General features: G+C 22.9%; 4 protein-coding genes across 11 annotated transcripts in view; 2 read left to right on the top strand and 2 right to left on the bottom strand.

Annotated features, from left to right (window-relative positions):
* Nucleotides 1–164: 164 nt before the first annotated feature.
* On the bottom strand, nucleotides 165–3793 carry LOC122849344. The gene is made up of 8 exons (XM_044148035.1): nucleotides 3785–3793; nucleotides 2356–2536; nucleotides 2049–2180; nucleotides 1681–1986; nucleotides 1380–1619; nucleotides 896–1312; nucleotides 562–816; nucleotides 165–494 (listed from the first exon to the last, which is right to left on the bottom strand). The coding sequence occupies exons 1-8, from the start codon at nucleotides 3791–3793 to the stop codon at nucleotides 469–471; spliced, it is 1566 nt and encodes a 521-aa protein (XP_044003970.1). The 3' UTR covers nucleotides 165–468.
* A 14879-nt stretch (nucleotides 3794–18672) lies between these two features.
* Nucleotides 18673–20806, top strand: LOC122848177 (elongation factor Tu, mitochondrial). Its single transcript, XM_044146063.1, has 4 exons — nucleotides 18673–18804; nucleotides 19010–19062; nucleotides 19210–20342; nucleotides 20429–20806. Exons 1-4 carry the CDS (start codon nucleotides 18768–18770, stop codon nucleotides 20616–20618), a joined length of 1413 nt encoding a protein of 470 aa, XP_044001998.1. The 5' UTR covers nucleotides 18673–18767; the 3' UTR covers nucleotides 20619–20806.
* Nucleotides 20807–21275: 469 nt separating this feature from the next.
* Nucleotides 21276–23526, bottom strand: LOC122848176 (GTP-binding nuclear protein Ran). Of its 5 annotated transcripts, none has more exons than XM_044146057.1 (3): nucleotides 23398–23526; nucleotides 22172–22644; nucleotides 21276–22096 (listed from the first exon to the last, which is right to left on the bottom strand). In XM_044146057.1, the coding sequence occupies exons 2-3, from the start codon at nucleotides 22601–22603 to the stop codon at nucleotides 21881–21883; spliced, it is 648 nt and encodes a 215-aa protein (XP_044001992.1). In that variant the 5' UTR covers nucleotides 22604–22644; nucleotides 23398–23526; the 3' UTR covers nucleotides 21276–21880. The 5 variants fall into 5 exon arrangements, with proteins under 5 accessions (XP_044001992.1, XP_044001993.1, XP_044001995.1 ...); XM_044146058.1 differs by having other exon boundaries at nucleotides 23394–23518; XM_044146060.1 differs by lacking the exon at nucleotides 23398–23526 and adding an exon at nucleotides 23092–23179.
* Nucleotides 23527–24802: 1276 nt separating this feature from the next.
* The window catches only part of LOC122848173 (syntaxin-1A), a 41520-nt gene continuing 40631 nt past the window's right edge, over nucleotides 24803–25691 (top strand). For 2 of the 4 annotated variants that reach the window (XM_044146054.1, XM_044146055.1), the window contains exon 1: nucleotides 24818–25043. In XM_044146054.1, the coding sequence (XP_044001989.1) occupies nucleotides 25011–25043 (33 nt within the window). In that variant the 5' untranslated portion in view covers nucleotides 24818–25010. Of the gene's footprint in view, nucleotides 25044–25691 lie in introns of all 4 variants that reach the window. The other 2 variants (XM_044146056.1, XM_044146053.1) reach the window with 2 other exon arrangements.

Below are 25691 nucleotides of genomic sequence, written 5' to 3'. Positions count from 1 at the left end.
GCTATTATCCAGTAAAAAATTTTCCTAGTAATATAAAAAAAAAAAAAAACATTTATGAAAATTTTATAAAACATATACATATTATAATTATTCATATTAATAATAAATTAATAACTAATGTTAATAATAAATAAGGATAAAAATTGTTTAAAAATATTCCGAATAATCATTTTTTTTTTTTTTCAAATAAAATTTCAATGTCAAATGAAATTTTTGTAGTTGTAAACTCATGTATTGACCAAGAATTTGAATAATAAAATATTTTCACACGTGTGGTTTATATTTTATACCTTGACAATTTAATAAAATAAAAAAGAAAATAAAACAGCTTTGTTTATGGCTCATTTTAATGATCTTTGGTCATATCTAAAGCCGCAAAAAAAAATTATGTAAAAAGTTTTATTTTATGTATACATGATATTGATAATAAAATAATTTTGTCATAAATTGCATTGAAGAATTTATTATTTATGCAACAACAATTGCCGGACATTCTGAAAATAAAATACCAAATAATAAATAATACTGACCAAAAAATTTCATTTAAAAATATAAACTTACGACAAACAGAACAATTAGTTTCATCACTTCCATCACCACATCCATCACGTCCACTGCATGTTATTGCATCAGATCTACAACGTCCATTGCCACATCTAAATGGACAACTTCTTGTGGGTTGACGAACTCTAGTACCAGTTAAACAAAGACCCTTTGGCTCATCACTTCCATCCTTGCATGTTTTAACAGCATTACAAAATTCATATGCAGGAAGACATTTACCATCATTACAACGAAATGTTCCTCTAGGACATCCTTCAATGAAAAAAAAAATAAAAATAAGTAAATAAATTATTAAAATATATGATAATTATTTAAATTTATATTTCATTACTTTGTCGACTATTACAGCCAATTTCATCTTCACCATTTGGACAATCTAAATTACCATCACACTGTCCAGCTCTTGATATACATATACCACTTTTAGTACATTTAAATGCTTGACTTGGACAATGTCCATTACTACATTCTTCATCAGATCCATCACTACAATCAGATCTACCATCACAAACAAAAAACCAACTTATACAACGACCACTTTCACGACATTGAAATGTACCAATTTGACATCCACTTCTTGATGCACTACAACTTTGATTGTGATAATTTTTTATTGTACAATCACATAAACCATCAAAACAACGTGAATTTTTATCAGCCATTTGGCATTCAATATTATTTGTACATGATAAACCAAGACTAACTGGTGTTAATGTATTTGTCTCATGTCGATCTGCTTTTGTTGGTCCTGAATTTTTATAATATTATTAATACACAAACTTTTTTAAATTTATAATTAAATGATATATATTAACCTGTTTTTGTTGTTGTTGTTGTTGATGTTTTTAATGTTGTTGATGCTGTTGGCTCTGCTGATATATCAGCATCAATGACAACTGAATTTCTATCATCAGGAAGTTCATTTGTTTCAGCATAATTATGAGGTCTTGGTGTTCTATACATTGGTCTTGTTACTAAAAAAATTGGTAATATTGTTGTCGTCTCAACAGTTGATAATAATCTAGTTGCATTTTTAAGCCATGATAACTGTACTCCTGTAATAATATAAAATTGAATGAATAAATTTATGATTAATTTTAATGATGATTTACCAACCAGTATCATTTGTGTTTTCATCCTGAACAGATGATGTATTATTAACAACATCTTCGGTTGAGCTATCTTCAACAATTGGTACACCATTTTTAATTGTTGTTGTTGGTTGTATTGTTGTTGTTGTTGTTGTTGTTGTTAATTGTGTTATAACAAGTGAATCATGTCGACAAACTTGACCGTCTCTTTTCATTGGTGCTGTGCACTGACAACGACCAACTAAATCTGGTAATATAAAATCACAGTATGTATCACTGTCCCACAAACGACAGTGTTCATGACTGTAACAGTATTCACCTGGTTTTGCAGCTACAAAAAAAATCATACAAATATCATTAAATTATTCATTTCGAAATTTTTAAAATACTTACAAGTATGACATGTGTGTTTTCGAAATTGTAAGTATCCCTCTTGACATCGACATACACCATCAAGACATTTACTATTAGCAACTTTCATGGAACATTGCTCTGTCATCATACAATCATTTCCTAAAAGTGTTGCTGTAACAAAAAGAGATACAAAAATTAATTTAATTTATTTTTTTCTACAGAGAAAAAAAATATAAATTAGCAAATAAATTATGGGTCATATGGCTAATGATGTATTGAAATAATTTTGATGTATTATTATCAAGATGATTTATCATTAAATAGTGATAGTAATTAAATATCGTACATTCAACACAACGGGTGGCATTGTATTCAACCCAGTATGGTGAACATCGACAGTATCCCAAATGACAGCGGCTATTTTTAATAATTAAATTACAATCACTATCTCGATCACACTCGTCATTCAATTTGAGGGTTGTAATTGCTGATGATGAAGATGATGATGATGATGATGATACTGATCCCTGAAATCAATTAAGTAAATTAAAAAATGTAATTGCATTCTTTTTTTTTTTTATTTCTTTTTTGTTGTTATTTATTTTTTTATGGTATGTATATGTTAATTGTCCGTGAAATAATATACGAATGATGATGGATTTATGATATTTAATTTATGCATCAGATAAAATATCTATTTATATGAAAAACATTTTTTTTTAAATGAAATTATTATTTTGATATCTTGATATAATATATTTAAATTATTTTAAGTGTTAATTATTTTTATGGTTTATATTTTAAAATAAATAAATAAAAAAAGGGATTTTGTGATGTGCAGGACATATGCTTTTTTATTAATGTTAAGTAGCTTTTAATTAATTGTTTTTTGAAAAATTTATAGAGTCAAAGAAAATATCATTTGTTAAAAAAATTTTTAAAAAGATATTATTAGTGTTTTTAGCATTTTAATTTTCATTAATAATTTGAAATTATTTATTTATACTTTTATTGACAAATATAATAATTTTATTTATTGTAATTATTATTGTTATCAATTATTATAATTAATTTAAAAAAAAATTTGTCAAGTAATTTTAAAAAATACAATTCTTATTTTTTTAATTATACTAATTTATTGTTAATAAATCAAATTTTTTTATTAATAAATTAAAATTGTTTATTAAAAATTCTATTAATTCAAATTAATTTTATTCATTATATTTATTATTTTTACCATGTATTGATGATTATAAAAAAAAAGCTTGTTAAAAAATTATCAAAAAATTTTCAACTTATTTTTTTTTATAAACAATTAAATGATATAATTTATTTTGATTATATATTTTAATTATATAATTAAAAGAAATATAGAATTTTTTTTTATTTCAATTTCCTAGTTAAGTTGGTTTTTTAATAACATCGTTATTTATTTTAGAAAAAAAAAAAATAAAATTTATTTTTTTTCTCATATAAAACAAGTTGATTATGTTGATGAAATAAAAATAATAAAAAAATAATTTTTATATATATATATTTGTAGACGTGTTATATATGCCGGGTATTAAATTAATTCCTAAGGGCTAATCACTTCCCGGTTTCTCACAAGATATCAGAAAACAATGTGACCACAATAAGGTGCGCAAAGGTATGTACAACAAGTTAGTCATTATCGCAAAGAGGGTGACGAACTTTATGCCTTTTTTTAATTTTTTAATTTTTTTTACTAGCATTATTTTATATATAGCGTCATATAGACCACCGACTCCAATCACCTTCTTCATGCTTTTATATTTTATTATACATATGTTGTGACTTTTTATATATAGTTATATATACACAAGGCACATCCGTTCTTTGGAGAATATATATCGTGTTTGAACCGTTACTACCACATGGATTTTCAAATAATACAACATTGAGAATGAGGAAGTACCTCCCCAAAGAAAAATACAATTTTACGTTAAATTATTATTTTTTTTTAAATTATTTTTCTATTCATAATGATTTTTTCTTTTCTCTAAATAAATTACAACTCATTTTTTTTTTTTTTTAAATTATACTGTGTATTCTAAATTGAGAAAAATGTTTATATTTTAATTTTCCTAAAATTAAAATAATTTTATTTCGAATTTTAAAATAATTTTTTTTCGAATTTCGAAACAATTTTTTTTCGAATTTCGAAACAATTTTATTTCGAATTTTGAAACAATTTTATTTCGAATTTCGAAATAATACTTTTTGTTTATTTATAAAATTTTTTTTGTTTATTAATAATTAATCAATTTAATTCAACACAATTTTATGTATTTGTTTATATTTTTTAAATTAAATAAAAATACATTTTAATATTTTTTACAATCAAAATAAATGAATTTTTATTTTTCGAATAATTCAAAAATTTTTCATTTCATTAAACTATATGACTATAAAATTATTTTCCAGATGTTAAAATAATAATTTCTGTAACCACAAAATCATGACAAATCATTTTATTGTCAAGTCATTTTCATTGAAAAAATACAAAGTCTGTGGTCTCAATGAGTCTCAAGAGAAAAAAAATATTAAAAAAAAATATTTTTCTCTCTTAAATTTTAAATAACAATAATAAAAATAAAGCTTGTGGTTTATAATTTTATAAATAATATAATTTTATTATTTACTTTTTTTATTTGCGGTAATTTATATTACTTATATTATTTATATTTTTTTTTATTTCTCATCAAAAGATTCATCAAAATGACAGTTAAATTTAAATTTATAAAAAATTGAATTTAACAAATATTCAAACTACGATTCATTGACAAGTTATATGTGTACATATATGGTATATTTTAATGTTAAAAAATGATATTATTATTTATAAATTTCTATATATTTATATGGAATTGTTTATCGGTAAAATTTCTTTGTGCGCAAATAAATATACGCACAGTGGCATTGAACTTGTACGACCTTCAACGATTGGTTTAGACTTTAGAGTATATTCTTTGTTTAAAATTTATGTATTGTATTTGTAATTTATTTTACATATATGGCATGTTACGCCCTTAGTCGACAACTATTTTTAAAAAATTTATCAAACATGTAATATTTAAAATTTTCAATATTCCCATACAAGTCATAATTTATTCATTTATTTTTCATTTTAAATAAATATATATTTTGCTTAGTTTTTTTTTATTATTTTTTATTACTTTGTAACAATAATGTATTGTTGCACACTAAATACACATTTCCGGCTATAAATATTTATTCATAGATTATTTTTCATTAGCTCTATTCTTTAACCACACGCGCCGCTACTTTTTTTTATTATTTTTTTTCTTTCAATTGAAATTTCTTATATACTTTGTTGAAAATTTCATGCGTAAGAAATTTTTTTTTTTATTTTTTTAAATACAGTAATATGCGGATATTGTGAGGTAATATATAATTTTTTTTTTTTCTTAATTGGAAGCTCATTTTATACGTAATCAAACAACTGAAAAAATTTTTTTTTTATTTTTATTAAAAGCCGGTATAATAAATGATTAGAAAATAAAAAAAAAATAGCATAAATTTCATTTCAATTACTTGATTATCTTTAAAATTATTTTACATATTTAATTTATTATTTAAATGATGTATTAGAGTAGTAAAAAAATTTTATCTATCAAGTGAAATGTCATTTCGGTTATCATCAATTTTTTTATCGTCATAAATTTGCAGCTTAAAAAAAATATTATGACAAATTCTTTTGCATAAATTTTATTTAATTATTAAGGATAGATTTATGTTCTATAAAAGTTATTAGAAAAATTATTAAAGTTTTTTTAAAATAATATCTAATTGTTTTAGTTAAAATTTCGAAAATAATTTCGATTTGTTTTCGTTGAAATTTCGAAAATAATTTCGATTTTTTTTCGTTGAAATTTCGAAAATAATTTCGATTTGTTTTCGTTGAAATTTCGAAAATAATAAGTTGAATTGGACTTGTGGAATATTATAATATGCAACTGGGTTGTTGTAGCTGTTAATTAATCATCACGATATATATTTAAAAAAATTATTTATAATTGTATTGAATGTGTATTAATACTGCGGCTCACGATCACTAATATACCGTTTGAATATTTACGATGCATATATAGATGCACACGTGCTCAATGTGCCGATGAACTTTTAATCATATTCAACAAATAATTATGTGAAAATATTTATCTAAAATTAAAATATATTAACAAAGTTTGTTAATTTTTTTTACTGCAATGAGTCGAGTTAAACTTTGACTTTATTTTGTTATAAATTTTAATAATTTTAATTGAAAAATAACGATGGAAAAATTGACATTTTTATAGGTTTTAATATTTAATTTAAATATTAATTTATTGTTGTTATTTTGAAGGTATAAGTAACCAAATTTATTACAATATTGAGATGTAAATTTAACTGACTCGTTGCAACAAGAAAAATTAGACAAAAAAATTTATTAACAAACGTAAAATTTAACGTGAATTTTAAATTTTTTTTAAATTGTTATTTTTATGATGTAATAAGGAAAGAATATTTATCAGTCATTGACACTGTATACAAATATTCTAGAATATTCATAAGCTATTTAAAATACAAATAAAATAATTTTTTTATTTAAAAATTCAAGTCATGAAATTACAATTACTCTCAAACTGTTTGAAGAATTTAAATCATATTTTTCATACCAACGAAATTTCAAACAATAAAAAATAAAAAAAATATTAAAATACGTGACAATAATTAATAATAAATAAATAAATAAATAAATAAAAAATTAAACAAATTAAACAAATTAAATAATTATTTTCAAACTCACCAGTAATAAAATTATAGTTGAAAATTTAAAAATACAAGAATTCATTGTCTTTTTTTTTTTTTTTAAATAAAAAAAATAAATTTACTTTTTTCACATTAAATTAATGAAAAAAAAAATATATATAAATAAATAAATAAAAACAACACAAATGTATTTATTAATAACAAATAAATACAAAACAAAATTCAAAAATATTTTTAAAATTATTTTGTTAATTTTAAAATTAAAAAAAAATAATTATAACGCGTTTTTAAATATTATTTTTCAAGACAGCGATCTTGAACTTGAACTTGATAACAACATGAATTATATAATAAATATAAATGTTTGAATAAATCCCCCATGTGTTCAGTACGCTTGCGTGATGATAACTGAACGGTACAGCAATGCTTTCGGCATGGTTAAACAAGAAATATAAAGTAAGATAGAAAATCACTGGATGTCCCCCTTCAAATACCCTTTTATTTATACATTTTTATTTATTTTCCCCACCATACACTTGTCTATTTCATTCAGTCTATTTTTCATTTATTTTTTCTATTATTTCATTTCCAAAGAATACATTTTTAAAAATAAAAAAAATGCCTATAAATAAATAAAAAATATTCCCTCAATTTTGTAAAGATATTTTTAAAAAAAATCTACATATTATTTCTAAAACCGGAATTTATAAATATTTGCATTACAAAAAAATAAAAAAAAAATAAATTTAGAGAATTTTTAAATTTGACTTGTTCTAGTTGACCCATTTTTAATTGAAATTAATTTTAAAAAAATTATTTAATGCAGGTATTTAAAGGGCTAAAAATTAAATATAGAATGTTATTTTTTTTTATGATAATTTTTGAGTTGTTTATCATGCGAGCCAATAATAACATTGAATGAGTAAAATGCATAGTATTTGATGCAAGTTGCCTTGAGGGCTAAAAAGCATCGTTCAACGAGTTTTCAAAGAGTCATAAAATTGACCGATAAATAGCACCAAGCAAGCACTAGTCTGAGTAAATTCCTCGTTAGTAATATAACCTTGGCCCCCACGATATTATCGACAAATAAAAAATAAAAATAAATAAAATTGCAACTAGCTTATATTTTTACTCTTCTTCTTTTAAATTTTATTTCTTTTACTTCTATTTCTTCATCATCATTATCATCATCATGATGATTATTTTATTTATTTCTTGTTATCTTCTTTTGGCGTCCTTCATCGTCAGTAGCAAAAGGTGATTTTAAAATGAGGCTGAAATTCAATAATATAATTTAGTATACCGTTTTTGTCCTATTTTTATTTAAATGGATTTTATTTTATTTTTTTTTTTCGCTTTATTCTTTATATTATTATAATATTATTTATGTATTTTTATTTTTTTTTTTACTGTATTTAGTTGAAATGAGAAGAATTGAAATTTTCTTGTGATGGAAATGTGTGGATGCACGCACGTGTTGTACGACCGCAAAATTGCATACAAATTTATTATGCAAAAATTGATAATTTTTTTTAGAATGATTTAAATTTATTTTTTATGAAAATTGAAAAATTATTTAAGTGTGTTTTATTTGCTTTTGGTTACTTGATAATATTTTAAATTATAAAAACAATTTTTTGGTTTACTACAAAAATTTCATTTGACATTAAAATGTTATTTAAAAAAAAAAACAATTATTGTTTGGAATATTTTTAAACAATTTTTATCTTTTTATGATTTTTTCATAAATTTATTTTTTCATATTATCAAAATAAATTAATGTTTGTATTTTATCAGTTATATATGTTGGGGTTTTAAAAGTGTTTTTTATTTTTTTATAGTTTCAAAATGATAATAATAAATTTTAAAAGTGTAATGAAAATCTATCAACTATTGAAGGTTGAAACAAAATAATATAAAAATAATTTTACACTATAAAAAAGCAATACATTTTGAAAAACAATTTATTATTTAAATATTTTTTTTTTTACATTGAAAGAACAAGGTTACATGGAATTTTTAATTTTATTGCAGTTGAAAAAGAACATCTTGATTATTTCCGATCAATTTGAGATTGTGTTGAGTGTTTTTTAGAAATTTGATTACACGACTTGATAAATCTGACATAATAAATTCGTCAAAAAAAATCGAGACTCTCAAGATTTATTTTGTATAATTTTTATTTTGTTGCTTGTTACCAATAATCTGCTTCGGGATCCTTAAATAAGCTTCGCCTATAATTACTTGTGAGATTTTTTAATTCTCGATAGACTTTTTTCGAAATCATTTCAAACAAATCAATAAGGTTTCCATCTAGATTAAGAATATTTATGTTCAGTCCTGCAAATGCACCGCCATCAACTAGATAAATCCAATTGTTTTGTAAAAAAATATTTTGAATCGTACTTGAATTTGGATAATTAAATAATCCTCTTTTGATTATTTGCAATCTATTATTGTTTAAAAAAAAAGTGCTAATTTTAAGATGATGAAATGCAGTCAATGCTATTTCTATTAAATCGTTGTAGGATATATCAAGATTCACGAGTTGACCTAATCCATTGAATGCTGTGTCTCGAATTTTGAATAAATTATTATATGATATATTTAAATATCTGAGTATAAAAAGACCATCAAATGTACCTGGTGCAATTCTCATCAATGTATTATTTGACAAATCCAAAACGACTAAGTTAATCAAAGCTGCAAAGGCTTTTGGCTCAATAGAAAAAATTGAACAAGATGATAATTCAAGATATAACATCTCTTTATTATTACTGTGAAATGTGTAAGCTTTTATGTTTTCCAAGTTGCCATATTTAATACGTAGATCTATCAAATGGTGAAGGTTATCAAATTTATTTGCGAGTTCAGTCGTAAATTCGCTGAGTCTCATGTGTATACTTTCGAGATTTGGCGTGTGTATGAAAGTATCATTATACAAAGTGACTAGACTGTCTTCAAAATGAAGAATCTTCAAAATATTCAACCCTTTGAAAGAATCTTCGGTAAATATTATTGGTCCTTTTGTCAAATTTAACGTAAGATATTTTGTTTCATCACATTTGTCAAATGCATCCGGCAGAATAAATGATACAGTTGGCTCTGATATTTTAACATTCCATTGTTTAGTTTCGACTGATAACAGTATGTAATCAAATCTAGAAGTTTTAACTCCATCTTTTTCATTCCAAACATGTATAGGTTTGTCAACGACTTTGCCACATAACACTATTCCGAAGAAAAAAAATAATAAACTTTTCTTCATGATTTAAATTCTATATTCTTCACTCAAGTTTTACTTTATACTGACTTCCTTCTTTTTCCAAGCAACTATCCATTGAAAAAAATTAACAATAAATATATCATAAAATGATTATGACTCATACAAGAATTTCAGTTTGCGCACTTTTTGCAAATTATTTATTTTTGTAACGAAAGACATAATTTTAACTTTTAAATATTAATAAAAATAGACAATAGCAAAATAATAATAAATGTATTTTTATGCCAAGAATATACTTTTATATATTTAAAAAAAAATAAATAAATAAAAAAAAATCAAACATTTGTTATTTTTAAATATTAATTTAATAATATGAAAAAAAATACTTTATATTGTCCAGTATAAATATTTTTTACATATAAAAATTAATTACGAAATACATAATTTTTTTTTAAAAAAATTTTTAAAAACTGTTGTATTACTTGAAAATTAAATTTTTATAAAACTATATAAATTTTTCAAGTGTAATAAAAATCTATCAACTATTGAAGGTTAAAAAATAAAATGATATAAAAATATATACACAATAAAAAAACAATGCATGTATTTTTGAAAAACAATTTATTATTTGAATATTTATTTTTTTTTTTTTTTAAAAGAACAAGGTTACATGGAATTTTTAATTTTATTGCAGTTGAAAAATAAAAACTTGATTGCATCCAATCGATTTAAGTTGATGCTGAGAGTCTTTTAGAAATTTTTTTCTTGACCCTTGATTAGTTTCGCTGAAAATTACTTGTGTATTGTTGTAATTCTTGAGAGACTTGTTTTGAAATCCTTTTAAGAGGGTTTCCAGCTAGATTGAGAATATTAATTTTCGGTCCTGTAAGAGCTCCGCTATCAATTTTATCAATAAAATTGTTTTGTAAAAAAATATTTAGAGCCGTATTTGAACTTGGATAATTAAATAGTCCATTTTTGATTATTTGTAATCTATTATTATTTAAAAAATAATTTTGAATTGTAAGATTATGAAATGCAGTCAATCCTATTTCTATCAAATCATTATATGACATATCAAGAGTCACGAGTTGACCTAATCCATTGAATGCGGTGTCTCGAATTTTGTATAAATTATTATTTGTTAGATTTAAAGTTTTCAGTTGAGAAAGACCATCAAATATACCTGGTGCAATTCTCATCAATGTATTATTTGACAAATCCAACGTGACTAACTTAATCAAAGCTGCAAAGGCTTGTGATTCAATCAAAAAAATTGAACAAGATGATAATTCAAGATGTAACATCTCTTTATTATTACTGTGAAATGTGTCAGCTTTTATGTTTTCCAAGTTGCCATTTTTAATACGTAGAACTTTCAAATGGTGAAGGTTATCAAATTTATTCGCGAGTTCAGTCGTAAATTCGCTGAGTCTCATGTGTATACTTACAAGATTTGGCGTGTGTATGAAAGTATCATTATACAAAGTGATTAGACTGTCTCCAAAATGAAGAATCTCCAAAATATTCAACCCTTTGAAAGAATCTTCGGTAAATATTATTGGTCCTTTTGTCAAATTTAACGTAAGATATTTTGTTTCATTACATTTGTCAAATGCATCCGGCAGAATAAATGATACAGTTGGCTCTGATATTTTAACATTCCATTGTTTAGTTTCGACTGATAACAGTATATAATCAAATCTAGAAGTTATAACTTCATTTTTTTCATTCCAAACATGTATAGGTTTGTCAACGACTTTGCCACATAATACTATTCCGAAGAAAAAAAATAATAAACTTTTCTTCATGATTTAAATTCTATATTCTTCACTCAAGTTTTACTTTATACTGACTTCCTTCTTTTTCCAAGCAACTATCCATTGAAAAAAATTAACAATAAATATATCATAAAATGATTATGTCAGATACAAGTCTTTTGCAAAAAATGCATTTTTGCAAATTGATTTATTTTGAACTTAAAGAAATAATTTTAACTTTTGAATATTAAAAAAAAGACTTGGATCAAAAAAAAAAATAAATATTATTATATATGCAGAATATACTTTATGAAAAATAAATAAATCCAAATCAAATTATATTTTTTAAATATAATTTTGGATTATGATAAAATACTTTAAATTGTTCATGTTTAAATATTTTAATATGAAACAAAATGTTAATAAGGAAATTGTTCATGTTTATTTATAATTCTATTATATAAATTGTTGGATCGACTGTTCGTTTTAAATTTTTTTTTATATAAATTTTTTAAAAACATGTTGTATATATATTGATTGAAAATATAAAATATAAAACTATATAAAGTTTTTCAAGTGCATAAAATTTCTTGAAAACAATGTTTTTGAATATTTTTTGATTATGAAATGGTCAAGGTTCAAGACATATTTTCATTTTTTAAAGTTTTGAAATGAATCGATGTCTCGTTCATAATGCTTTTTTATTTATGAATATTTATTTAGATAAAAATTTTACAACAAATTTTTAATTTGTATTTTTTTTTTTCTTTGAATTTTATTTTATAAATTTTTTTAAATTTTTTTGCTAAGAATTGAGTAAAACTTTTTTAACCCGCCTGCTTTAACCAGGGCGCGAAATATTACTTGAAGTTATTGTATTAATATTTAGTGACAAGATATTTTTTTTAAAATATTATTATAAAATGGTTTGAAACTAGACGATATATATATATATTTTTTGTTTCCTATAATTACTATATCAATTTTAAATTACTATATTCTTTTGTTATATATAAACATTTTATGTTTTCAAATAATTGTTAAACATATAAATAAATTTCCATCATTTTATTATTTGAATATAAACAACAATAATATAATAGAATTATAAATTGAAAGATTTAAGATTTACTGACTGTAAAGAAAACTAAATTATATGAAATTGAAAAAATGTATTATTTTTTTGTTTTATATCGATATATCTAAAAATAAATTAAATCAAATAAATGTATTAATTTATTAAAATACAAATGTGTTCTAATATTGAATCGATCAAAAATACCAGTATTTGAATTGTTTATATTCTTAAATAATAATAATGATAAAATAAGCATCTAATAATGTTTAATGTAAAATTTGAAAACATAAAAATTCAATAGTACACTAAAGTAATACAAATTGATACGTGTAGTTTTATTCATTTGTTCATGTAATAAATTTAAAAAATATCTTGCTCTAAAATTTCAATAAGTTTCCATTTTTATTATCGTAGTTCTGTTAAATTGTAAGGTTATCAGGTTTATTAGATAGCCATTTGTCATAGGTTCAGTTCTTAGGTAAAAAAAATTTGTGAAAATTATAAAATAAAATTTGCAGTAAAAATTACAAATTACAAGTTTGTAATTGAAAATTTTTATTTTTATTTTCAATCCTTTAAAAATAAATGTTCATAAATAAAACAATATTCTTGAACCGAACAATGATTCATAATTCAAGAAAATACTTCTAAAACATAACACATGTCTTGAACTGACACTTGTTCATAATCCAAGAAGCATACTTCTAAACATGAATATTGTCTCGGTCATTTATCATAATCCACAGGACTTCTAAAACATGACAGTTCTCTGATCTTCAATATTTATCTATCTTTTTACTTCCAAACATGAACAGTTTGTCCAACATCTACTTGTTCATAATCCAAGAACTATTCCAAAAAATAAAATTTTAATAAACTTTTTCATGATTCAAGAATTTTTATGATTTGATTAAGAATTTTCTCCACCAAATCAACTTTTCTAATTCAAATTTTTTTCCAACCAACTATGCACTGACAAAAATGAACAATAAATATATCATAAAACAATGATGACTCATACAAGAATTTCAGCTTGCACTTTAAAAAAGTTTTTATTATTTTAACAAAAGTCATAATAATTTTAGTCTTCATACATATAGATAAACTAAAATATTAAATTTGTTAATATGCCAAGAATATATTTTTATGTACATATATATATATATATATATTTTCAAAAAAAAAAACAAATAAATAAAAAAAATAAAGAATTCCTTTTTATAAAATAAAAATTATAATAATAAATCCTTTATTTACCCAACTGGTTTTGCAACCAAATTACAGGTTCCAAAAATTTCATTATACAAGTTTAATTGATTACAAAAACTATTAATTAACTTATTCTAAAAATTATCTATTATTTATCAATTCATTTGAATTACATTTCTTGCTTTTTTTTTCCCTTTTTTACATTGGCACTAGTATATGTATCATGTAAAATGAAATTTATAAAATAAATATGTGTAAATATTAAATTAATAAAATAAAAAAAATTGTTAACTAGATTTGTGGGTAAATATTTTTTACATATAATTGATTAGGTAAATACATAAATTTTTATAAAAAACATATTATTGATGAAAACTTAAAATTTTGAAATAATACTTAAAATATCGAGAAAATTTTTGGACAATACGTAAATTTTACTACATAAAAATATTTTCATCCTTATAAGTTTTTTTTCATAAATATTTACTGTTTATATTTATCAAGATAAATTAATGTTTGTATTTTATTACTTTTCAATATGTATGGACTGTTTTTAAGGGTATTTTTCATATTTTTATTGTTTTAAAATAATAATAATAAATTTTTAAAGTGTATAATAAAAAATTATCAAGTATTGAAGGTTGAAAATAAAATTAAAATATATACACAATAAAAAAGCAATACATATATTTTTGAAAAACAATTTATTATTTGAATATTTATTTATTTTTTTTACATTAAAAGAACAAGGTTACATGGAATTTTTAATTTTATTGCAGTTGAAAAAGGAAAACTTGATTATATCCAATCGTTTTGAGTTTATGTTTAGAATATTTTAGAAATTTTTCCTCTTGATCTTTGATTAGTTTCGCTTAATATTACTTGTGTATTGTTGTAATTCTTGAAGGACTGTTTTTGTTAGACGGTTTCCAGTTATATTAAAATATATTTTCAGTCCTGTAAAAGCTTCGTGATCAATTTTATCAATAAAATTGTTTTGTAAATAAATATTTTGACTCTTATTTGAATTTGGATAATTGAATAATCCTTTTTCGATTATTTTCAATCTATTATTGTTTAACATGAAATCTCGAATTGTAAGATTATGAAATGCAGTCAATGCTATTTTTATCAAATCATTATATGACATATCAAGAGTCACGAGTTGAACCAATCCATTGAATGCTGCTTCTCCAATTTTGTATAAATTATTATTTTTCAGATTTAAAGTTTGCAGTTTAGAAAGACCATCAAATGTACCTGGTGCAATTCTCATCAATGTATTATTTGACAAATCCAACGTGACTAACTCAATCAAAGCTGCAAAGGCTTGTGATTCAATCAAAAAAATTGAACAAGATGATAATTCAAGTAGTGTCATGTTTTTATTATTACTGTGAAATGTGTAAGCTTTTATGTTTTCCAAGTTGCCATTTTTAATACGTAGTTCTTTCAAATAGTGAAGGTTATCAAATTTATTTGCGATTTCAGTCATAACTTCGCTGAGACTCATGTGTATACTCGTGAGTTGTCGCATGTATTCAAATGTATCATTATACAAAGTGATAAGACTGTCTCCAAAATCAAGTTTCTGCAAGTTTCTCAACTCTTTAAAAGAATCTTTTCCAAATAATATTGGTCCTTTCGTAAAATTTAATGTTAGATATTTTATTTCTGTAGATTTCTCAAATGCCCCTGGAAGAATAACTGACACCGACGGCATTGATATTTCCACAATCGATTGTGAAGTTTCAACTGATATCAGTATAAAATCCGCAATACTAATTTTGACTTCATTTTTCTTAGTTGAAACCATCTCAAGTTTGCCAAAAACTTTGCCACATAATACTATTCCGAAGAATAAAATTAATAAACTTTTCTGCATTTTTCAAATTCAATATTCTTCACTGAAGTTTTACTTTATACTGATTGCCTTTTTATTCCAACCACCTATGCACTGACAAAAATCGACAATAAATATATCATAAAACAATGATGACTCATACAAAAATTTCAGTTTGCACTTTGATAAAGTTTTTATTGTTTTAACAAAAGTCATAACAATTTTAGTCTTTATACATATAGATAAACTAAAATATTTAAACTTTTATGCCAAGAATATATTTTTATGTATTTTAAAAAATAAATATATTAAAAAAATGAAAAATATTTGTTATTTTTAAATATAAGTATTTAAATATTAATTTAATAATATAAAAAAAAATATTTTTTTCATTGTTCAGTAATTATTTTTTACATATACAATTAATTAATTAATTAAATACAAAAGTTTTTGAAAAAACATATTGCATATGCAAATTCTTGGACAATACATAAGTTTTACTACAAAAACATTTTTATCCTTATACGTTTTTTTTTCATAAATTTATTTCTTTTATGAAAAAAATATATCGAGATAAATTAATGTTTGTTATTTTATTATTTTTAATATATATGTCCGGGTTTTAAAAGTGTTTTTCATTTTTCCATTTTATTAAAATGATAATAATACATTTTTTTAGTGTAATAAAAAATTATCAAGTATTGAAGGTTGACACCAAATATTATTAAAATATACACAACAAAACAGCAAAGTATTTTAAAAGACAATTTTAAGTATTTTTTTTTTTTACATTTAAAGAACAAGGTTACAAGGAATTTTTAATTTTATTGCAGTTAAAAAAGAAAAACTTGATGATATCCAATAGATTTAAGTTTATGTTGAGAATCTTTTAGAAATTTTCTTCTTGATCCTTGATTAGTTTTGCTTAAAATTACTTGTGTAATGTTGTAATTCTTGAGAGACTTGTATTAAAATTTCTTTTAGAGGGTTTCCAGCTAGATTAAGAATATTTATTTTCGATTCTGCAAAAGCACCTCCATCAATTTTATCAATAAAGTTATTTTGTAAATAAATATTTTAAGTCATATTTTAATTTGGATAATTGAATAATCCTTTAGCAATCTTTTTCAATCTATTATTGTTTAACATGCAATCTCCAATTTAAAGATTAATATATAATAATATAACAAAAAAAAATTTTACTTTATTGTCCAGTTGATATTTTTTACATATAATGAATTAATGAAATACAAAAGTTTTTGAAAAAAAAAATTTTAAAAACAATTATTTTACTAGAAAATTAAATTTTTATAACTTGAGTATTTAAATAATTTTTTTTTTGATAATTTACAGTTTTATCTTTGTTTAAAGTTGAATAATCATTTGAATATATATGTACTTGTCTATGATTACCTTCTGATTACACAACATGTTATTTTAATAAGTTTAATTTGACTATTTATTCATTTATTTATTTATTTTTAAATACGTTGTTTATGTTATTTTACCGTTATAAATACACATTTAAATAATAAAGAAAATTGCTATTTTTTTTTCTTTTTTTAAGTAGCTATACTGAGAATGAAAAAAAAATATATTATACAGAATTTAATAATATTAACATTGGATTCCAGTATCGAGAAATAAAGGGCCACTTTGAAATGCACGCTTCGTCTTCATTAGAGTCTTATTGCGTGTGCCGAAGGCAAATAAAATACATGAAATTTAAAAAACAACTTGTATATTTGTTTTTTAAATGAGAATATATTTATCTTTTTTTTTTTCTTAATTTTATTTTGCAATTTATAAAAACATTTATCATAAATTGAATATAAAAAAAAATCATTTTAAAAATTATTTATAAAATATTAATAACAACAATAATTGTTTTAAAAATAATTTACTGTATTTTTTTCAAATAATTTTGATTTTATTTTTTATTATCATTACGAAGCGTGTATTTTTTTTTTTTTTCTTTTGCATAAAAATATTTATAAAAAAAACAAAATTAAATTTTTATTTTTAAAAATTTTTTTACTAAACTACTTAAATAAATAAATAAATAATTTTTTTTTTCTTTACATTTTATTACAATAATATAAAATATTTTTTAATATTTATTTTTTATATACCTATGTATATTATTGTTGATGTAAAAATCATGTAAAAAATATTTTTTAAAACTTGTCATTTTTTGTTAGGAATTTTTTTTAAATTTAATAATTAATTTAATGACTCGACTAGATTCAATTGACAATTAAATTTAATCAAAATCTACAACTTATTTTTAATCCTACGCAAATAATAACAGTCGCATAAAAAATAGCTGCTCTGGATTTTTTTTCCAGGTTGATTGTGTCATGATAAAAAATTATTTCGCATTGTTTAAAAATTTTATAATTATTTTAAATATGTCACGACACAACAATAATTATCCATATCTTTTATAAAAACTAAAATCTTTGTTTATTAAATTTTTAATCACCATCATTGTTTACTCTTTTCCTCAGAAAAAAAATAAAATTTTCATTGTCATTCAAACAAACCGCGCGAATTATTCTCATGACGATAAAAAAAATGATAAAAAAAAAAGAAAAAAAATAACAAAAATTCAACATTTTTTTCATTAAAAATTTATAAATATTTTTACATCCAATCTATTTACCAAATACTATTATTCACTATTATTTATCATTACATAATTCAAGTTATATTTATTTCGATTTTCCATTGAAAAAAAAAAAAACAACACTACCGCCATTTTTCACTTGTGTCCACTTTGCCGAGTTACTAGGTGAATAAAAAAAAAAAAAAACCTTAACATTGTGATTAACAAAAAGAAAATATGGCTTTGGTATCAGCTCGAGCTATTTTAATTCCAGGTAATTATCAAATGACAATATAGCAACAATAATTAATTATAAAAATCAATTAAAAAAAAATTACATGCTTATTGCAAAACATTATTAAATTATTTCCATGATAATCATAACAAGCCGCATGTAATTTTTGGTTAGGAATAAAATGTACTCCAATATCCCCTGGATTGTTTAAATAATTAATAATTAAATTATCATTTTATTGCAGTTATTCGCAGAACACTGAGACACATTGTCTACAGTCGTCAATTTTCGAAATGCGTAAGTAAAACAAAAAATATATAATTGTTAATTCCAATTTCTCCATATCTCTCTATCTCTCTCCCTCTTTTTCTCTCTTTCCCAATTGACTAAAATCATCTCAAAATGATGAAACAATAAACCAATGATAATTTAAATAATTTACAGCAACAAAAACAAGTTTGTGCAAAATTATTTTTACCACAAACTCAATCACAACGTTTATATGCTGAAAAAAAAGTATATAATCGTGAAAAGCCACATTGTAATGTTGGTACAATTGGACATGTTGATCATGGTAAAACAACATTAACAGCAGCAATAACAAAAGTATTATCTGAAAAAGATTTAGCAACATCAAAGGGTTACAATGAAATTGATAATGCACCAGAAGAAAAAGCACGTGGTATAACAATAAATGTTGCCCATGTTGAATATCAAACAGACAATCGTCATTATGGACATACTGATTGTCCAGGACATGCTGATTATATTAAAAATATGATAACTGGTACAGCACAAATGGATGGTGCAATACTTGTTGTTGCTGCAACTGATGGTGCTATGCCACAAACACGTGAACATTTAATATTATCAAAACAAATTGGTATTGAACATATTGTTGTATTTATAAACAAAGTTGATGTTGCTGATTCGGAAATGGTTGAACTTGTTGAAATGGAAATACGTGAATTATTAACTGAAATGGGTTATGATGGTGATAAAGTACCAGTTGTTAAAGGTAGTGCATTATGTGCACTTGAAGGTAAAAATAATGAAATTGGAAGTGATGCCATTATGAAATTATTGAGTGAAGTTGATAATTTTATACCAACACCAGTTAGAGATTTAGATAAACCATTTTTGATGCCAGTTGAAGGTGCATATTCAATATCTGGACGTGGTACTGTTGTTACTGGTAGATTAGAACGTGGTATTATTAAAAAAGGAATGGAATGTGAATTTGTTGGTATTAATAAAACATTCAAAAGTGTTATAACTGGTATTGAAATGTTTCATCAAACATTAACTGAGGCACATGCTGGTGATCAACTTGGTGCACTTATTAGAGGTGTTAAAAGAGATGAAGTTAGAAGAGGAATGATTATGTGTAAACCAGGTAGTACAAAGGCACATGACAATGTTGAAGCACAAATTTATATATTAAAACCTGAAGAAGGTGGAAGAAAAAGACCAGTATCTAATTTTATTCAATTACAAATGTTTAGTAAAACATGGGATTGTTCTGTACAAGTTACTATTCCAGAAAAAAATTTGGCTATGCCTGGTGAAGATGTTACGTAAGTTGTTTTATATTAAATTTGTTTGAAAAATATGCATCTAATTAATTTATAAATAATTGTCATTTATTTATTTTTATTTTTAGCATGCAATTGAAAATGTTCAGACCAATGGTATTGGAAAAAGGACAACGTTTTACTCTTCGTGATGGCTCAATAACACTTGGTACTGGTGTCATATCAAATGTCCTTAAAAACCTCAATGAACGAGAACGCCTGGGACTCACGGAAGGAAAGAAAAAGCGTGAAAAAAAAATGGCTGCTACAGCAAATTAAATATCACAAATTAATCATCCTAAAATAAGAAAGCTTCTTTTTTTTTTTTTTCTTTTTTCTCAATTTCATACAATAATGTTGATGTGTCTATTTAATAATAATAACAACATTTATCATCTTAATGCAATTTTTTTTAGATTAATTTAAATATTGATTTGTAGAAAATAATCCCAATGACATAACATTCCTCTGGGATTAAAATTAAACATGATAATTGTAATGAAACAATGAGATAAATATATAATTCATAAGTTGATAAATCATTTGAATTTTATTTTGCAAAATCATTGAAATTTAATAAAAAAAACAGCTTGACATTACCAAAAATAATGAAATATAAATTAAATGCTTTTTTTTAAGATGAAAAATTAATTTTCTAATTAATTTAATTCATTTTTATCATTGTTTATATCATTCTTCCAAATCGAAATTATTTTGATGATAGAAATTCATTAAAACCATTATTTCTAGAATTAAATACATTTGTTAATAAAAATAGCAAATTACAGTTTGCATTAATTAAAATACTAAAATTAATTTGATCATTTTAATAAACAATTAAAATTGTTTATTAATTTTTTACGTCATCAAATTAACAACCATCTTAAACAACTCCCAGAAAATTTACGACAATTAAATAAGTAAAACTTTTATTTCAATTTATAAGATCAACTTTTTTTTTTTTTCATTTTTATTCATTCATTAATAATTAATTCAAAATTGGCAGTAACAAATTCATTTTAATTTGACTGTTTTTTTTTTTTTTTTTTTTTTTTTTGATACAGAATTTTTTTTTTTATTAAATTATCGCAGACATTTTTAAATATTAATCAATTTATGAAAAATCATTTTTTTTTTTTTTTTTTTTCCTTTTATTCATTCATTACACAATAATTATTTCAAAAATTGACAATAAAAATATTTTTAATTGGTTCAACTATTTTATCTTGTCTATGATATTTAAATTCAGACATTAATTTACATTCCACTGTTATTATTATCAACAATTGAAAACAGAAAAACAAAAAAAAAAAAAAAAAGATTAAAAATTTCTTTTTTTCCAAGTTAATAATAATAATCATTGATCCAAGATGTAACGTAACAAAAAAAAAAAAAAATTATTAAGAGTTCATTGCATAGGACTCGATTACTATTGATCAATTGTTTGTGTTTTTTTTATTTTGTTTTTGTTTAATTTATCTTCTTGCCTATGCAAATTAGTTTTTATTAAAAAATATTTATGTAGTAATTTATAAAATAAACTACAAATCTTCATCATCTTCAGGGAGTGCTGTTTCTTGTGCTTCCTTGAGATCTTTTTCAATTTGTTGTTGCCATTGTGGATCCATTGTAACTTCTGGTGGAAGAAGTGCTGGCATAGCAACGAATTCCAAATTTGGATCACCAATTAATTTTCTTGCCAACCAGAGGAATGGTTTTTCGAAATTGTAATTACTCTTGGCACTGATATCATAGTACTGTAATAAACAAATAAATAATTATAAACAACATGACAATATAAATTAAACATCATAAATAATATAAATTCATACCTGAAGATTCTTTTTTCTGTGAAATACAATACTCTTTGCTTTAACTTTTCTGTCTTTAATATCAACTTTGTTACCACAAAGTACAATTGGAATATTTTCACAAACTCTAACCAAATCTCTGTGCCAATTTGGTACATTTTTATATGTAACACGTGATGTTACATCAAACATAATAACAGCACATTGTCCTTGAATGTAATAACCATCACGAAGACCACCAAATTTTTCTTGACCAGCTGTATCCCATACATTAAAACGTATTGCTCCACGATTTGTATGAAATATCAATGGATGTACTTCAACACCAAGTGTTGCAACATATTTTTTTTCAAATTCACCAGTTAAATGACGTTTTACAAATGTTGTCTTGCCAGTACCACCATCACCAACCAAGACACACTTGAATGTTGGCATATCAGGTTCTTGTGCCATTTTTAGATTTTTTTTTTCTTTTTGTTCCTTTACTCGTTAACCTAAAAACAAAAAACAATAATAATAATTAGTAATAGCCAACATCATCAACATCATCATCAACACAATCGACAAGTAGTTATTTTTTTTTTTGATGACATGTACAATGATCAAAATTAAAACCCAAAAACAATCAATTAATCAAATAAAATAAATTAATAGTTGGCTGTAAATAATGGCAAATTTGTTGTTAATTTTTGGGAAAAAAATGAGCAGATGTACCCAGATGAAAACGACGCTATCAGACAACACACTAATAAACTCTAAACACACACAAATAATACATTAACACCGGTGCGTGTGTGTATGTGTTAAAATACGTTGAGAATTTTCGAGAATTAATCATCAAATTAATCGACAAATATTGTATTTTTAATGTATAAATTAATTATCATTACACTTGTTATAAATAAATATAGCTAGCTATTTGATTAACCTCTTTAATTAACCTTTTTTTGTGAAAAAAAAAAAAGCCGGTAAATCTTGACCGCGCTTTCTCAGGCTCCACACCAACCACGCCAGTTTTAACGAAAAAAAAAAAAGTCCTTAAAAATGGCGATTTTTATTGTAAAAAAAAAAAAAGAAAAGAAAAGATTATTAATGTAGAGTGTACAGACCTTGATTGATAATTGAGATTTGAGTTTATTTGTATTGTTGGTTAATTTTATTTGATTAATTTAATGTAAGTTGATTTGTTGAGTAGAAAAAACTCCCGGCAATAAGTATTGGATGTGAAAATGAACGGTAGAACTCACCTTGGCTCACAGTCGTTATGGCTCACAATAGCTTTCCTCAAATGTGTGTGATAATAATAATTGTCGATTTGTCGCTGTATTGCGCTGTATGCTTGTCTATTCAACAACTGTCGTTATTTTTGGTTATTTTAAAAAAATTTAATTATTCATTTATTAATTACTATGTTTACATCAATAATTTTGAAATAATTTTTAGTTATTTTTAATGATATTTTTTTTATTAAATTTATTATTTATTATTTATAATTGTTTATCGTTTGATTTTTTTGTAGCGACATCTTTTTTTTCAGGGGCGGATTTGGCGGCCATTTTAACGCGGGTTATTTTGAATTATATTTTTCTAATAATTTATGTCATTTGACAAATAATAAAATTTAAAATAGAAATAATTAGAATTAAATTTTTAAACTTTCAGGGTAATTATATTTGGGTGTTGTTTAAATTATAGAAGCATAATTTCATGAAATTTATGCTTAGAAATAATTTTTTTTTTAAATGGAATGAATTGTCGAAATTATGGAATTTCCTCTATTCATCTCTACAAATATAAACATGGAAAAAAAATAAAAATAGTTGAAATTAATTTATGAAACTTTTAGGATAATGATATTTAGATGTTTTTTAAATATTAAAAGAATAATTTCATGAAATTTTTGTGTAGAAAATTTTTTTTGTAACGAATAAGATCTACAGCAAAAATCCCGAATTTTGTCTACAAGTCACGAAAAATATAAATTTGTAAAACAAATAAAAATACTTGAAATTAAATTTCAAAACTCCTAGGATAACAATATTAAGATGTTGTTTAAATACTAGAAGAATAATTTCATGAAATATTTACTTGGAAATATTTTTTTTATCCATGATCCGCCTTGGCAAAAAGTACACAATTTCAGAAAAATATAAAATTCGTAAAAAATCAAAAATAATTGAAATTAAAATTTAAAACTTTTACAACAATTACATTTACATGTTGTTTAAATTATAGAATCATAATTTCATAAAATTTTTGCTTAAAAATATTTTTTTTGAAAACAATACCACTGACAAAAGTAAAAGTACTGAATTTGAGAAAAATAATTAAATAAATTTTGTCATTCAACTTAAACCTCCAAACTAAATATAAAAAAAAAAAAGAGTTAAAAAATTAATAAATCATAATTAAAATAATTAAAATAAATTAAATAAATAAACAAAAAAAATTAAATGACCAAAAAAATTTTTATATTTACCGCGCGAGTTGCGGCCATTTTGTAGACAAGCTGCGTCATTGTGCCAACCAAATAAACTAAAAAAATTTAGAAATTAAAAAAAAAAAAATATTATTAACAAAAGCCAGGGCTCAAAAAATAAATCCTCCATCCCTGACAATGTTAACGTCATCGAGGCATGCGCAATAAAATAAACAGCACTGCAGAAGCAGACGAGTTCACGAACGTATCGATTTTACGATCCGTGTGTCTAGTCGTCCGCGGTTAAGTGTGTTCGTGTTCTTTTAGTTTTTTTAGAGTGACACTGTGTCTTGTTATATTACATGGATAAAATTGTGAATTGGATTACAAATTAGACGATACAAATTGTACGTCCATTGACATCAATAATCGTCATTCATTATGACTAAGGATAGATTAGCAGCCCTTGTTGCTGTAAGTTAAATATCTAACAATATCTTTCATTTTATTTTTTTCACAATATTTTCTCTCCAACAATCAATTAAAAACACTTGACAAATTCTCTATATTTAGAAAAAAAAATTACTCCAAAAAATCCAACAACAAACATTGGAGTAATTTTTTCATTTGACAGTTCATTTTTTTAACATCTAAATTCAACAGTCCATTTTGTTGCTCATTTTTTTTTTTTTTTTCTAAATTGTTGATTTACCCTGTTACTCAACATACATGTAATTTTTTTTTATAAACAATTTTTATTTTCAAGTATTATTTGATTATCATTTTCATAATAATAATTACAATAATTTATTTTTTTTTCTTTTTTTTTGTATATTTTTGTTGGGTGACAGGAAAAAAAAGAGCGCGATGTTGTCAATGATGAAATGGTCAAATGGTTTATGTTGTCAAAAAAAAAATTAAAGGCGTTTCCATTGTTCAGTAATAATTATCTGTCATTTGACAAATGTACCGGCGTATCATGACAGGTGTTGTTTGTATTTTGAAAGAAACTCATGTACATGATGGTAGCCATGTTACTCATTATTATAACACACATATACACACAAAAATATCACATATACATACATAAAAATACAATCAAATTAGTCATTTCCTCAATTG

Source organism: Aphidius gifuensis, linkage group LG2, assembly GCF_014905175.1.
Source record: "Aphidius gifuensis isolate YNYX2018 linkage group LG2, ASM1490517v1, whole genome shotgun sequence".
NCBI classification, from domain to species: domain Eukaryota; kingdom Metazoa; phylum Arthropoda; class Insecta; order Hymenoptera; family Braconidae; genus Aphidius; species Aphidius gifuensis.
Note: the sequence above shows the minus strand (reverse complement) of the source record. Positions and strands in the feature narration are given on the sequence as shown.

Excerpts from the sequence above, each read along its gene's own strand:
- LOC122849344 (XM_044148035.1), bottom strand. Across the intron at positions 1,620-1,680 it reads TGAAAACACAAATGATACTG|GAGTACAGTTATCATGGCTT; the intron begins GTTGGTAAATCA and ends ATATTATTACAG. Across the intron at positions 817-895 it reads TGGCTGTAATAGTCGACAAA|GATGTCCTAGAGGAACATTT; the intron begins GTAATGAAATAT and ends TTTTCATTGAAG.
- LOC122848177 (XM_044146063.1), top strand. The coding sequence starts at position 18,768 with ATGGCTTTGGTATCAGCTCGAGCTATTTTAATTCCAG. Across the intron at positions 18,805-19,009 it reads TCGAGCTATTTTAATTCCAG|TTATTCGCAGAACACTGAGA; the intron begins GTAATTATCAAA and ends ATTTTATTGCAG. Across the intron at positions 19,063-19,209 it reads GTCGTCAATTTTCGAAATGC|CAACAAAAACAAGTTTGTGC; the intron begins GTAAGTAAAACA and ends AATAATTTACAG.
- LOC122848176 (XM_044146057.1), bottom strand. The coding sequence starts at position 22,603 with ATGGCACAAGAACCTGATATGCCAACATTCAAGTGTGTCTTGGTTGGT. Across the intron at positions 22,097-22,171 it reads ACAGAAAAAAGAATCTTCAG|TACTATGATATCAGTGCCAA; the intron begins GTATGAATTTAT and ends TGTTTATTACAG.